Here is a 14,502-nt window from a genome sequence, read left to right on the forward strand (position 1 = left end):
TTATTTCATGTGTTATTAGGTTGTCCCTGACTTCACTCTTGCTCAGAATGAATAACTGAAGGGGTTTTGACAAATCAGAATCAAGTATTTAACACAGCTGGGTGATTAGAAAGCTGGGGAGTATCCTTCTATATATGCTAGTGCCATATTAAAGAGTATAATTCATATTTTTACATATTAACTGTTGAATACTTTATTACTATTATTCATTTGCAGTATTATGTACCATTTGCACTATTCTCTATTTACATTGTCCATCTTTAAACTGTCACTGCACTACCTGCACTGTGTACATACGCAGTTTTTTATAACTGTATTTTATTATATTTTATTGTATTTTATATTTAAATTTTTGATATTTAAAAGCTGGAAGAAAGAAACAGCATCTCGCTATTTGCTGTATGTCTCGTATATACAGTGAAAATTGACAATAAAAACCTTTGAATCTTGAATCTTACTTATATAAGCCAATATATTCCATCGTACCATGGAAAAAAATTGTAACTGTATTCCAACAACCCCTTTGTGATGACGACATAATTTCTATTGATATATTCTTTCTTCTGCTGCACACAACTATGATATTGATTTATTAACCTTTTGTTAAAGTATAAACTAAAAAATAATCAACCATAAAGATTTATATAATGATGACATTCTTATTGTGAAAGCCACTCAGAGTGATTTGAATGTAGTTTTGTGGTAGGGAATAAAAAAGGAAACACCTGTTAAAGAAAAAAATATTTCAATATTTATTTGCAGTATAAACATGTCTTGTGTTGTTTCCATATACTGTACAATACATCGGGTCAATCATTTTCCTTCAGTGGACAGAAAGGTGAAACTGCCCCGGTTAACATGCCCCTTGTTTTATACACAGACAGATTGCATCTGTTTTAAAAACTGTTTACAGCACAATACAAAACAGCTAGTCAACGTGTGTTTGAAGCTGTAACACGATGCAAGATGCATTGTCAAAAAAATCCCTGAAAAATTCCTCACTGAGGTAACATTTTTAAAATCATTCACTTTTTCTTTCACTTTGTATTTAACACTGCCACTCTCTCTCTCACTCTCTCTCTTTCTGCTGATCTCACTCATTCATGTCTTTCCCTCCCGAGCACATTCTTACCGAGATGTAGCTACAAGTTTTAAGGACACAGAAACAGCCGTTCCCATGATCTGGCAAATTTACAAACAGAGAAAAAGACTTGATTTCTCTTTCATTGTTACAAAGACACAAAAACACGAGAAAGCAGCTTGAAATCAAACGTTTTTTTCTTTTGAAATAGAAAAAGCTCTGCACTGAAATATATTTCAATCCTAGGGTGCAAGTGATCAAGTCCTCAACAATTTCCTTATTGTAAGTGGGGTATGACTACAGACAAGGGAAGTCCATTCAAGCATGGTGGTGTCTTCATCTCTGATGCTATAATAGGAGAGGATCTTTTGCATATAAATTCATAACATATATATACTTAGATATATATTCATATTGAAAGGCCACAGGAATAGCATAGAGCACATTATATCAAAACAAGACGGAGAAAGACCTTGTCATTATTAAAGCCGGGTGGTGTAATCGTCTGCTGTGAAACATAACTGGCATGCTGAACCACAGCTCTGGCTGTGTGAAGCAGTGTGTGTGTGCGTGTTTGTGTGTTAGTGACAGCCTCTTTCAGGTCCCTAATGGTCAAACATTTTGGACACCCCAGGTGAAATGTTACTTCAGTCCACAAGCCATACTGAGCTGAATGTTGTATACTTATGTAGAATAGATATAGTACAAAAGAAGAAGGTTTTAAAAACTTTGAGGTCTTGGATCTTACAAAATACTGCAAAAAGGTGTTTTGATATATTGCAGAGTAACAAAGAGGACCTTGTGTGACCCGTCATGGCACAAAGACAGCTCGCTGTCTGTTGTTACCACGTTCTGATTCAAATAACAAATAAACAAATGTTTCATTTTTTACACAAGGTTTTTTTTTTAAGTGAGATACAAAGTATTGAACAGTCAGCATTAGAAACAAGTTAGAAAGATTATATAAGGCCAGCTTAAACCAACCCTGTTCAGCTTCTGCTGTCCCGTCTGAAACCCAGTTCTGTGTTTCTGTGTAGACCCTCTTCACATCAAGGCGTTTGACACCAGATTTTTGTAGTTTGCTATGAATATTATTAACAGGCCTCTTGCAAGAACCACTCATACAGACAAAAAAACTCATTGTGAACATTTCCAGTTGATGATTTAACAAACGAGAGAACTTCCTAAAACCAACAAACAGCTGACGCCTTGTTTCCACTTTCGTGTGTGACTGGTCTCCATTTATTTGAAAACAAACAGATGATGCCTCAAGAGCCAAAAGCAAGGAAGTGCATCTCTTTGTGGATAGAAACTTGATAGATACTACCTGTAGCATAGGGAGAGGCTAATTTTGTCTAAAAAAGTATAAGGCTGACTAAATATCACACAAAACTGATGAAGACAATCTGACTGTATATAATGTACAGTCATATTTGGCAGGATAACATTAATCAGATTCAAGGTGTGTTACAACCAGATCGATGAGTTATTTTTGATCAGAGAAACTCACTCAACAATCAACATGGGCAACTAAATTGAAGGGCATAGCCTGTCTGCTAGTTAGCAGCCTGTACACTGTCATATAGTTTCTACAAAATCAATGTTCAATTTATTAAACTTACTTGAGGAAAAGTCTAAACCCAAATATTACAGAGGGAGTAGCTTTGGAGGCACATCAGATGCCACAGATTTCCATAGTAATGAATGGACTTCTGGTTGACTTTCCTACACACACAGAAGTGGAAACAAGGTGTGAGAAAACCCTGCAGTTGGTTTTATCTTACTAATAATACTGAGAGGAGCATTGACTTCTTAAAATAATACCAATTACTCAAATCAATACAATTTGAGAACTTATAACTTCTTGCAGCTCTGTTCTGCACATTTTTGGAAATTTGTTCCCAGATTAAAGGGCAAATTAACTCTTACTGAACCTTATCAGTATGATTGGAATCACATTTGGCATTCAAGATGAAGGTTTTGGGGAAAGTAACACGCTAACAGCTCCCGATTCTTGTCACTATCAAGCTTGTACCTGCAGCCTGATAGTCTCCCATTTATTTACAGCTTTGCTTTAGCTTGATGTTCTTACCATCTGATTCCACATCAAACCACAGCTCTAAGATGTCTGAATAAACCACTATATTAAAAACATATTGTTTTCTGTGGTTTTAAAGGTCCCCTTAATCAGACAACTGACATTTTTTGGTAGATCTAACATGCACAGAGATTGGGCAGAATAGGTAACCTTTTAAAGCAACTTTGGTGTGTTCATTACGCTTATGTTTAAGGGGCTTACATCAGGTATGAAGACTTTAAACACTCTTAAAAGCAAACATCAAAGAAAGACAACGATAGCAACATTCAAAGTTCTTGCATGATGCCTTGTGTACCTACAGAAATGTATGACGAGTGCTGCAGTGGCCCATTCATAAAAGGAAAACTTAAGTCCTCCTTGATAAGATGTTTCTGATGTGAACAGGGTCTCAGAAAACTCCTTGGCCACACGCTGTGTGCCGCTGTGGTCAGCAGCAACAGCAGTTAAAAAAACGGTCCCCATCGTTCGTCTTCCCGCTTCTTAAAGCAACATCAAACCCGTGGTTACGTCTACTGTTAGAGAACATACAGTACGACGAGCATGCTCAGGTATACAAAATAATATAGATCTGTTTACGATAAGCTTTATTATATAAATATTTATATGTATCAATTCCCGTTTTATATATCTTTTATATTATATACCCAAGGCTTAAGGGTGAATCAACTCAAACAAACTTTTCTTTGACAAAATGGGCGATCCCTTTACCAAAAGACTTTTCCTTTTGTTTGCCAATGCAGTTAAGAGACATGTAGCTAAGTGCAATCTGTAGCTGAGGCCAGTCCCAGCCACGATGTCCCAACACCGTGACCAGATTACAATCATAGTTATTTTTTTGGTCAATTTACCTGGTGGCTCAAAGACAGGGAAACAAATTGAACAACTTCCTTTTAGGTGGAGAGAAGTAAGGAAATAGAAGAGTGTTGAGGCACTTCCTTGACCAAGAAGTTGCTCAGAAGTGTCAATGCTGTCTTGGCGCCCCCCGACAACAACCTCAACCCTGGCCTTTAGTTCAAGTCTCTGGCCTTGATGCACAAAAGTAAAAGTCCAAAGACGCCAATTTGGACAAACGTACAGGTATGACGATGAAACGAGATGTCTGATTAATTTTCTCACGAATTCTGAAACTTGAGCACTCCTTTGGTACTGCTGAAAATAACATAACATAATACTGGTTCAAAAACACAAGTTGCTGCTTTGACTAACACAACATGCTCAGCTTGCACCGTTGCACTGTTGATGTTGGTTTTTGGCGTATTGGCCAATACCTGATACCTACTCTTAGGCAGAATCAGGGGCCGCTGCTATTACAGATATCAGGAGTAGAGCTAATAAAAGTTAAAAGTTGAGTTTCTAGCCGAAATAAACAATAATTCAAACAGCTGGTGGAAACAACTGGAACTTCTTGTTAGACAACTGGGTTAACAGTCATATGAAGAAGGAAGTAGAAACTGGGAACTTGCTCTGAGTAAAGTTGGCAAAATGTCAACTCTCCTGTAATGTCTTCACCAACACGGGACCTTGTTTCCTCTGATAATCTCTCACCCCATGTACCCGAGTCCCAACCCTCTAACCCCCTGAACCTCGTCCTTTGACAGGGTCCTGGTTCCTGCTCCCTCCCCTCTCCTCTGTGCAGCTGTCAGGACTCGTCGCAGCCTGGGACTGGCCTCTCTCCTCTGAATGTCTCTTTATCTGCCTGCGTCAAGTGCCAGCAAGTCAATGGCTACACCACTGTGCAAACTGCATTAGGTCATTACAAACCTAACAGAAAAAAAGAAACATAAAAAAAAAGAAAAGACGACGACTACGAAAATCACAAAAACGTTCCTCTTTGATGGTGTGAGCACACCCATTCCCCTTCTCCATTTTTACATTCTCCTCAGCCATTATTGGATTGGATAGATAAAATTTCTATGCGTATATATTTATATAAGGTATAGATTTGTGCGTAAATGTACACAAAAATATACAAAAATGCATAAAGACATACTGATTTGTTAAGGACTGCTGCTGCTATGTACGTTAACATACATACAGTACAAACATACATACTTTGTGTGTGTGTGTGTGTGTGTGTGTGTGTGTGTGTGTGTGTGTGTGTGTGTGTGTGTGTGTGTGTGTGTGTGTGTGTGTGTGTGTGTGTTAATTCCTTGGTTTTTAAAACTCTACATTCAGTAGAGCGAGATTTCCTACAAGTAAATCCCAGATTCTCCACTTGGCACCAGTCAGCTCAGCTTGAGAGCCGAGACAAAAAGACAGAGAGGATGTTGTCGTCTCAGAAAATCGAGCGCTGGAGGTTTTTCCATGTTTCTATCTTTGTATGAAGCTGCAGTCTCTCAGTCACATAAATCTCCTCGGTTCTTTGTTACAAAACAAGTAGATCAGGGCTCTTCCTCTCTTGATTCAATCAAGCTCTGAGGAGGACACCACTGTGAAACCGTCTATCAGTTCAGACGAAGTAAAACTCCTGTCCCCTCTTTTTACGTGGCATCTGTGGCCTCCTCTGTCCCTCCAACGCAGCTCCGTGACCAGGCTCTGAGACGACGAGCCACTGGGAGGCTAAAACATTCATTAAAACTGCTTTTTCACTCCAGTGTAGTCGCTTGTTACCGTGGCAAACACACCACTGTAATCCCTACGGAAAAAAGGGACAGTCCAGTGTCTTCTTTTCATGTGGACTCCAGCGTGTCCAGCTGAAACACGTTGTGATTGGTCGGCGTGGTGAAGAAAAGCTGGTCGTGCATGGGGGAGGTCGAGTGGTTGTCGCAGGGGCTGTTGAGGCCCAGCGTCCGCTCAAAGTCCAGCAGCTGGCCCATGAAGTTAAAGTTCGGGGAAATGTTCGACTTTTTCCGCTTCACAAAGTCGTACGCGTCGTTGAGCGACAGGTTGAGCTTCTGCATCAGGTAGGCCACCGTGACGGTCACAGAGCGGCTGATTCCTGCCAGACAGTGCACCAGGATGCCGCACTTTTTGGAGCGTGCCTCATCTGGGGGAGAGGAGGGGGAAAAGATAAGGGTTTGATAACAGTTAAAACCTTTGTTTTCAGGGAATGACTTCAAATGTTCAACAAGCCAGAGACAAAAGAGTGAAAAGGAACATTGCATTTAGCTGGGTGCTGCAGTGTGAATATGAATGCTTTGGTTTCTGGACCTGTGGTAACTTGATGTCAAGAATCTAGCAGCAAGGACACTTTTACAAGCAAGGCTAATTAATTCCTTTCTCACAAACTCTTGCATGAAAACAGACATTTCTTCTTCACTGCTGAGTATATAGCCCCTTTCACACATGCACTTCACTCCCTGACTTTATCTGGGTGAGCTGAATGAAGTAAACTTGTACAGCCACATTTTTCCACATGACTTTATCTGGACCCTTTTCTTCACCTAGCAAAACTTCAACAAGAAGTTGTGGTGAGCCGATGTGTGAATGCAACAGGCAAAAGTCAGGAAATTCACTATGAGTGGGCAGGATGTTGACATTCACACTGAGCTGAATCTCTCTGCTTCCTACTCTCCAATTGTCAGTATTAAATTACTGCGATTGTATTTGGGTGGAGGATTCCTATATACAGAAACAGCCACAATTACAGAAGACTCAAACTTCTCCTGCATGCACCAGCCCTCACCTAAACCAGAGTATTTTGAGCTGTGAGAACACCTTCGATTGAGAAAATCACCCATTGAGAGGTACATGTGTGAACAGCAAGTTCCTGAAAATATTAGGGCCTGAATGTCCTAGAAATATCTAGAAAATGTCAGGAGTTCATGCGTAAAAGAGGGTTGTGGTGCCTTTTTCCCTTCTCTGACTGTAGTCTGCAGGTTCTTGAAGATATAAAGGCTGATGCTCAGAAACGGTAATGTCATACAAGCAGAAACACCCTGATTAAGACTGGTGTCGCCATACCACGCTTTTTTTTTCTCTTGTCCAGTTTTGTGGAAAAAATAACATTTATTTTCCTTTCAAGCAATCAGGATATCAAGTTTATTTTTCTCATAATCTCCCCAGAAACATCAATGAGTGTGTCACATATCTAGCTACCAGGGGAAGGGAAAGTGGACGGAGGTTCTACCTTGTTAATGGAGTACAGAGCAGAAAATGGGGTGACTTCTTCTGATTGTAAGAAGTCAAATGTACCATTTGCATCAATTAATTAACTTTAATCACTCAATAGTGAATAAATATACTATGTTCAACAGATATAGGCTGTTTCATGAGCTCGTGATTATGAGCGAGGAGCTTCTGGACAGCCATTATTTTCTGCCAAATATTGGACAGCTTTTGTTTCACACACCATATTTCTGTATTTCTTTTTGTCTCTGTGCTCCTCGCTGGTTTCTGGAAGTTGACAAAGCCCAGTTGGTAAAAGCGTGAAGCCAAATCACACAATCTTTGCTCATTTAGTCGATTCTCTGATTATGGCTTAAAAGATAATTTCATATGACTAAAAACACAGGGACTGACTTCACATGTCAAACAACAATAACAAAACATTTTACTTACTGTCGCCTAGCCATAAATCAAAGCTAGTCTGGAGGAGTATTCAGAGTTACATAAAAACGCAGCAGCTAAGAATGAGATCTTTCAATTCAAATGTTTTACGCTGTGTTTTCTTTTCAGAATGACCTTCCTCAATGATAGCAGAAAGCCATGTTTCATTCTGCTTTCTAGCTCTCAGTCTGCAGAAAAATCTGAATAAAAAACATCTTACATTATTTACAGGCTACATCCTCCACCTTCTATCAGTGTCAAGGCCTCGCACTTTGCATCACTACGAGCCATTAGAGCAAGAGTTAAGTGCTTCTTTCCTTTCTTCTCTTTTCTCTCATCCTCTCCTTTATCTCTCTCTCTCTCTCTCTCTCTGCCTCCTCCCCTCGCACTCTTGTTGTAGGATTGGGGTCAGATGGCTCACGAGCTCAGGCTGCAGAGCTGATGCCAAATTACATTTAAATGTAATGTGTGCTCACTTTCCACAATAAAAAGAGCCAAACAAAATCCTCACAGGGAGACCCCCGAACGAAGCAAGACTCAGAGGCTGAATAAGTTAGCAGCAGTTAATCTGTTCTGGACTGATCCTCAGATTTTGGATGTGGACTTGGATTTTTACACTTTCAATACAGCTACAACAAGAGTTCATTAGTGCAGCTCATACATAGCCAGAAAAAAAAATCCTCACGCTCCACAATCAAGAAAACATGTTAATTGAATTATCTTAGATATTTGAAGAATCCACATTTTTAAAACAGAGCAGTGCACGGTAACATCTGGGTCTCCTTCACTCATAATTAGCCTGCTGTTAGCTAAAAGACCTGATGTAATCCCAGCACATTACAGCCAGCCAAACAGCATCGTTTAACATCAGCATGACCCAAATCTGCCACGACCTCTGGCTCTGGCATATGTCACACTTCCTCCCACCTGAGCAGAAACATTAGTCCAAGATTTAAAAAAAAGAAAAGACAAATGTCAGGAGGTCTGGACAGTCTAAGAGCGAGGTAGAGACTCTGGCTCGCTCTGACTCACTGAGGGAATTTACTCACTCTCTGGGAATTCATTGAGCATGGGAATGACGGGAATGATGGGAAGTACTGAAACTTGGACAGGATGAGGGCTGAAATTCTTCTGACCCCATTCTGAAAGAATCTGCCCCCATGTTTTATTCAAAACATGGCTTTTTTATTTCATAATTTTAAATTCATATTTATCAGGAGGCGAGAGACACAGGCAGCTGATAGCATCCTCGAAAGTTTCCTGTGATTTTGTGAAGAACTATTTGAACAGCATATTTGACAAGAAGACAGATTTGTAATTCCAGTTGTTTTTAAGAAAAACTTCTCAAACGTGAATATTTGTTGCTCTTTTGTAAATCTACCAAGTTCCCAAGAGACTAATTTTCTTATTGTTTAAACAGACAACTTAATTTCTGACAAACTGTTTAGTCTAAAGGTAACGCTCAGAACGGTCAAAACTCTGCATAATTCATCTAACACAGCCTCCATACAACTTGTTCTCCATTTTCTCATCCAAATACTGCCAAACAGCACTGTGCTACAAGATGCAATCTGTCACCTCCGCTCATTGACATCAGAAACGTTTTGAAAACCCTTTAAGATTTAAAAAGCAGAAATTTCAAATGTTTGCAGTTTTTCTTTGACATGTGGCACAGTTCACTGGATATCTTTGGGTTTTCTGACTCTCTTATTTCAAATGAATAATGCTATGACAATTTTCACTTTAGTTGTGAGAAACTGCGACTGTTTTGCCGACCCTATTTGACATTTTATTGAGTACAGATTCCAGCAATGACCTTGCCTTTTACATGACACACTGTGCAAACAGACACAACCTGGGTACATTCTTCCCCTTTACTCACCAATGAATGAAATGGCCTCTGGGAAAAACTGCGACAGGTTCTGGCTCCAGTGATCGGAGATGGGGATCTGTTTGTACTTGAAGTCTCCTTCATGTTCGAACATGTTGGGCAGGTTGGGCGTCACGTTGAGGATGTACTTGATGTTGTACTTGCTGAGCACGTCCAAGTTTGTGGAGTCTTTGGCACAGCCCAGGTAAAGATACGGCAGGATCTGGACAGGGAACGCTGGCTGGTTGTTTGGGAGCGGGCTGCCCTCGGACTCGGTGGCACTGCCCGGCTCTCTGTCTGATTCCCCATCGGAGCAGTCGGAGCTAATGCGGAGTCCTCCAAGACCGAGGACCGAGGACGGAGGGGAACTGCTCGGACACGAGCAGTCCAGATTGGTCTCGCAGTGCTCGGGATACTCAGACTGGAACTTGTTGAAGCCCCCTGGAGGAAAGTAACAGTAAAGGATGTCGTGTTAAGAGACAGAAAATGGAATCAGTAGGCGGTATAACAAGTGTGTCCCGTAAATAACCAAAGACTGTGGTGAACTGTGGCATTCACCTTAAAGTGGTGCAATAAAAATTGCGGATCTACTCAGAATAGTAAAAAAAATAATTAAAAAAGCACTAAAATATAATGAGTAGAAAAACATACACACAAACAATACATTTTATTTCTGTTTTTAAATGGAATAGTTGTATATATTTGCAAATTGAAAACGTAGCATATACTGTAGGCTATATTAAAAATCACAAACAAATTAAAGCAGCATTTTTTTAATGGTTGTGGTAAGTAATGCGTCTAAATAGTGCAATTAGTTAAAATGTTCTTACAATAAAAAATTTGATACACTGCAAGTAAATGTGTAGAGCATTAAAACGCATCACATCACGATTAAGTGTGAAATCTGTATTTTTTTTAAATATCATTTTTAATGTTAATTCTCAAAGCAATAACCAACAAAAATACATTGATGTAAAAATGTACTGATTGTTGTCACACCGTCTTTTTATGAACCACTACATCAGGCGTTGACAGGTGAGGGGAGAATAACGTGATATTCACGTCATTATGAATAGGCTAACATGCTGGACAGATGTGCTCCATTGAGAAAAGCTGAGCCCTGGGGAGAATCAGCAGCAGAGAAGGACACTTACAACACTCACTACTCTGCTCAGTGGACTTTTTGTGAATGGCAGCTCGGTGTTTTGACTCCACTGGAACATTTCCATAATGATATAGCAATCAAAGTAAATCAATATTTTAAAGCCTGGCGTGTTTGAGACAATGTAGCTATTCACTGCTGTGGATTTAACAGATCGTTTCAATGATTCAGAGCGTGTCGTCGTTTCCTCGTTTCCTTGTTCATTCATGAAAAAAAGCCGCTGTGTTTTCCTGAAGGAGCACAACATGGCGGGGGCATTTCTGAAGCATTTCATTTAAAAAGAACACACATTTAGACTACTCTTTTTGTTAAGCTTTAGATATTCATTGTTTATTGAAGAGTGTCACTCCTTACTCTATTAAAGTCATGGCGATACATAATGGCGGCAATATGTCAGGGAAATGAATCAGTGAAAGTTCATAATTCCTCACAGAGACTGAGCTCATGTGTTCATGAATATGAGAATGAATATGCCTTTTTTTAACAGACCAAACTAATGCTTATTATACGACCGAAATGATAGTTAGACAACTTCCGTCTTTCATTGATCCTACCTGGATTTCTTTTATTTACAGACTGACTGGGACATTTCAACAACTCTTAATGTTCAAATATGTTAGAAACTAAAATATTGGTCAAATTTGAAGCTGTATTTTTTAAAGACAATACATTACAACATAAAATTTAGGTCCTGATGCAGGAATAGACACTAAGAGGCTAAATGCGTATAAATGTTATTATAATTAAGTGGTCCCAGTTCTTGGTTTTACTGTTAATTTAGCATTAACCGCACTGTTTGTTTGGATCTCTTTGGACAGCAAAGCAGCCATAACTTGTCACATCAGGAAATTAGAATGAAATTGAAACGATCTGTCCTCTTTCAGTGTGAGTTTAGTTAGAAATAAAGGGACTACATTAAGCCCTGTGTGCTTACCCTCCAAAAAGAAAGCCTTGCAGCCGTCGTCCCGCAGTTTCTGCAGCAGCAGCCCCAGCACGGAGCTCCCCAGCCCGGACTCCTGCCGCTCCGGACTCGCCTCGTCGTACAGGACCACCACGTCCGTCTTGCAGCGCTTGACAAATTTCTCCTTGTCCTCGTTGTTGGGAATGATGGAGCGGATGGGGAGGTTTCCCTTCTTCAGCCTCCGCAGCATGAGGCCCGGGATGGCCAGGTTGATGGCGGACTCGATGTGCGAGGACTCGTACAGCTCATGGGGTCTGCAGTCCAGCAGCAGGAGAGAGCCGGCCCCGGACTCCAGCTCCTCCTGCAGCCACTCCACGCTCTTACTCGACATCATCATCATAGTCACGATCACAGAACCTCTCCACAGATGGTTAATTTTCATCAGGGAAACGTTAATCCGCCTGTCCCCCGGTGTGGCATGAAATGAACGCAACAGAATAAAGGTATAGGAAAAGAAAAATCACGGCGCTAAACTTCCCTTCCCGCGGCCACCACCACCTCCACCACCGCCGCCGCCACTGCCGCTGCTGGTCCTCCGTTTGCGCACACACACGCACCCAACACACACTTCCACACACGCACCCACATCCAACACGCACGAAGCGATGCCCCTGCGGTTTGAGCAGGAAACTTGAACATGCAGAGGTTTCTTTCCCTCTTTCCTTCAGTCCGATAGGAGCGGAGGATTCATTCCAGTCCATCGACGTCCATTTGGCGAGCCCGCTTCAGTTTTGACGCGTCCGCAGACCCACAAAAAAGGCCCAAAGACGCTTCTTCAGAGTCTCGAGTTGTGGGTTTCGGATGAGTTGCTGCTGCTAATGCCCATGATTAGTGTTGGTGTTTGACACGCTGGCCCGAGGAGCGCCTCTGGTTTGTCATTTCCACTGGATGTGTTAAAGAGGCAGTGCAGGCTGGTCATTGAGAGGAGGGAGGAGCGCGTGCATTTAAAGGCGCAGAGCTGCGACAGACTCAAGAGCTCAGACAGTGTTCACAACATCCATTTCCATTCATTGAAAACTGGTCTGCCTGTAATGTCGAAATGAAAGTCAGGTTTCATTTCCACATTGTTGAGAATGTTGAGAATGACATGATGAATTTGGTTCTCTATCCTCATTATGGTTTTTAATACCTCACATAAAACTTTAGAGATCAAACATTCTTGACATTATTCCTTAATATAACTGTAAGTAAATGTTAAAAATGTCACATTCCATCTCCATCTTCAAGAAAAAGCTAAAATTACAGCTTCTGGCAATTTATGATTAATGTACTGATCATATCAATGCACTAATTGATGTAGGTCAACACAATATTGGGATTGTCTGTTGTGTGTTTGTTTTTTGTCTGTTAGTATGTTGTTGTTGTATCTCGTCTATTGCCACTTTATTTGTGGGAAATTGGGCCCCCTATTAAAAGCTTTATTTAACTTCCTTGGGGTCAACCCTTTCCATACATCCAACCATTGTGAAATGTTCACTGAATATATATAGTTGTATATTTGTGATGATGTGTGTGAATAAACTAAACTAAACTAAACTAAATACAAATACATATATTGACTGCAATTTTTAGTCACCTAAACCTTCTAAAAAATATTAAGTCATGATTAATGCTAACGTTAGCTCTCTTTTTTTGCTTTAAGTTACACTTATGGGAACTGGTACTAACTAATTGTAGCTAGTGTTTGCCTTGTCTAACATTAGCTAACCAATTTCGCTAGCTTAAAGCAGGGGTTCTCAATCTTGTTTGGCTTGTGTACCCTTTGTAAAAAAACAGTTTCAGCCATGTACCCCCTCGTACGACCGAGAAAAAATTTCAGGAAATACTATGGGAAAATAACATGAATAGATGTATTCATGTGGTTTTACAGTGTCATAATAACATTGAAATGAAAGAAGACACAAATTCTATACTTTTTTAGGGCAATATTTTCAGGAATAATTAAAGATTGAGCTTTGGCCCAAGGAGCACACCGATTTATTTCTGTCAAACAGGCATTTCAACCACCTGTTGTTATCATCCTGGCCAAGCTTTTATTAGCAAATGTACGTGATCACTCGCTGACCAATTGACGTCAACAGATGGAGGCCGTCTGGGCCAAGCGGTTTTAGGATATAATATATTTTTTGAATGAATATGGTCAATTAGGAAATAGTGCCCTATTTGATGTTGCATTGAAATACAAATTAAACGCTGTTGATAAACTTGTTTTCAATACGATTTTCTTTCTATTCGTTGCGATGCAAATTTTTTCTTTTTTTTTCTTTACATTTGTCACATACCCCTTGCAGTACTCCTACGTACCCCTAGGGGTACGCGTACCCCCATTTGAGAATCACTGGCTTAAAGCATGCTCATTTGTATCGAATACTGGCTAGTTTTCCAGCTTGGTATTCCTGTGGATGATTGTTATTGTCAGTATTAATTTCATATATAATCTAATGTTAAGGTGGTTTTAAGACTTAGATTCCCTGATAGCAAACTTAATATCTCTGCCCTCATTTCTCCTACTTCAATTTCAAACTTTCAACAATAAACATTGTGGGGCACTGTTGGCTTAGCGTTTCATGCTAGCACCTCATGTGCAAAGCCAAGTTATAGTTGTCGTCGCAGCGCTGGTTCGACTACTTGTCACTACTATTTGCTGCATGTCATCCCTCACTCTTTACTCCCAACATTTCCTCTATCCAGCTGCCCTATCAAATAAAGGCAAACATGAAATACAATTTTTTTTTTCATTTTACAAAAATTGTCTTTAGACAATAATTTTGCAACTCTTTTTTCCAAGAATATATAAAAAATCTTTAGTTTTTCTCTTTTTCACTCCTTCTAATTGGGAAAA

At 40.1% G+C, this 14,502-nt stretch overlaps 1 protein-coding gene across 1 annotated transcript; it reads right to left on the reverse strand.

The window, feature by feature from the left end:
• Nucleotides 1-728: 728 nt before the first annotated feature.
• On the reverse strand, nt 729-12,654 carry dusp7 (dual specificity phosphatase 7). The gene is made up of 3 exons (XM_034679804.1): nt 11,634-12,654; nt 9,550-9,978; nt 729-6,165 (listed from the first exon to the last, which is right to left on the reverse strand). Exons 1-3 carry the CDS (start codon nt 12,040-12,042, stop codon nt 5,849-5,851), a joined length of 1,155 nt encoding a protein of 384 aa, XP_034535695.1. The 5' UTR covers nt 12,043-12,654; the 3' UTR covers nt 729-5,848.
• Between the last annotated feature and the right edge of the window lie 1,848 nt (nt 12,655-14,502).

This window comes from Notolabrus celidotus, chromosome 1, assembly GCF_009762535.1.
Source record: "Notolabrus celidotus isolate fNotCel1 chromosome 1, fNotCel1.pri, whole genome shotgun sequence".
Classification (NCBI taxonomy): Eukaryota; Metazoa; Chordata; class Actinopteri; order Labriformes; family Labridae; genus Notolabrus; species Notolabrus celidotus.

Coding starts and splice junctions, on each gene's coding strand:
- dusp7 (XM_034679804.1), bottom strand. CDS start 12,042: ATGAAAATTAACCATCTGTGGAGAGGTTCTGTGATCGTGACTATGATG. Junction 9,979..11,633: donor CAAGGCTTTCTTTTTGGAGG/GTAAGCACACAG, acceptor ACTTTCCTCCAG/GGGGCTTCAACAAGTTCCAG. Junction 6,166..9,549: donor AGAGGCCATTTCATTCATTG/GTGAGTAAAGGG, acceptor CCTCTCCCCCAG/ATGAGGCACGCTCCAAAAAG.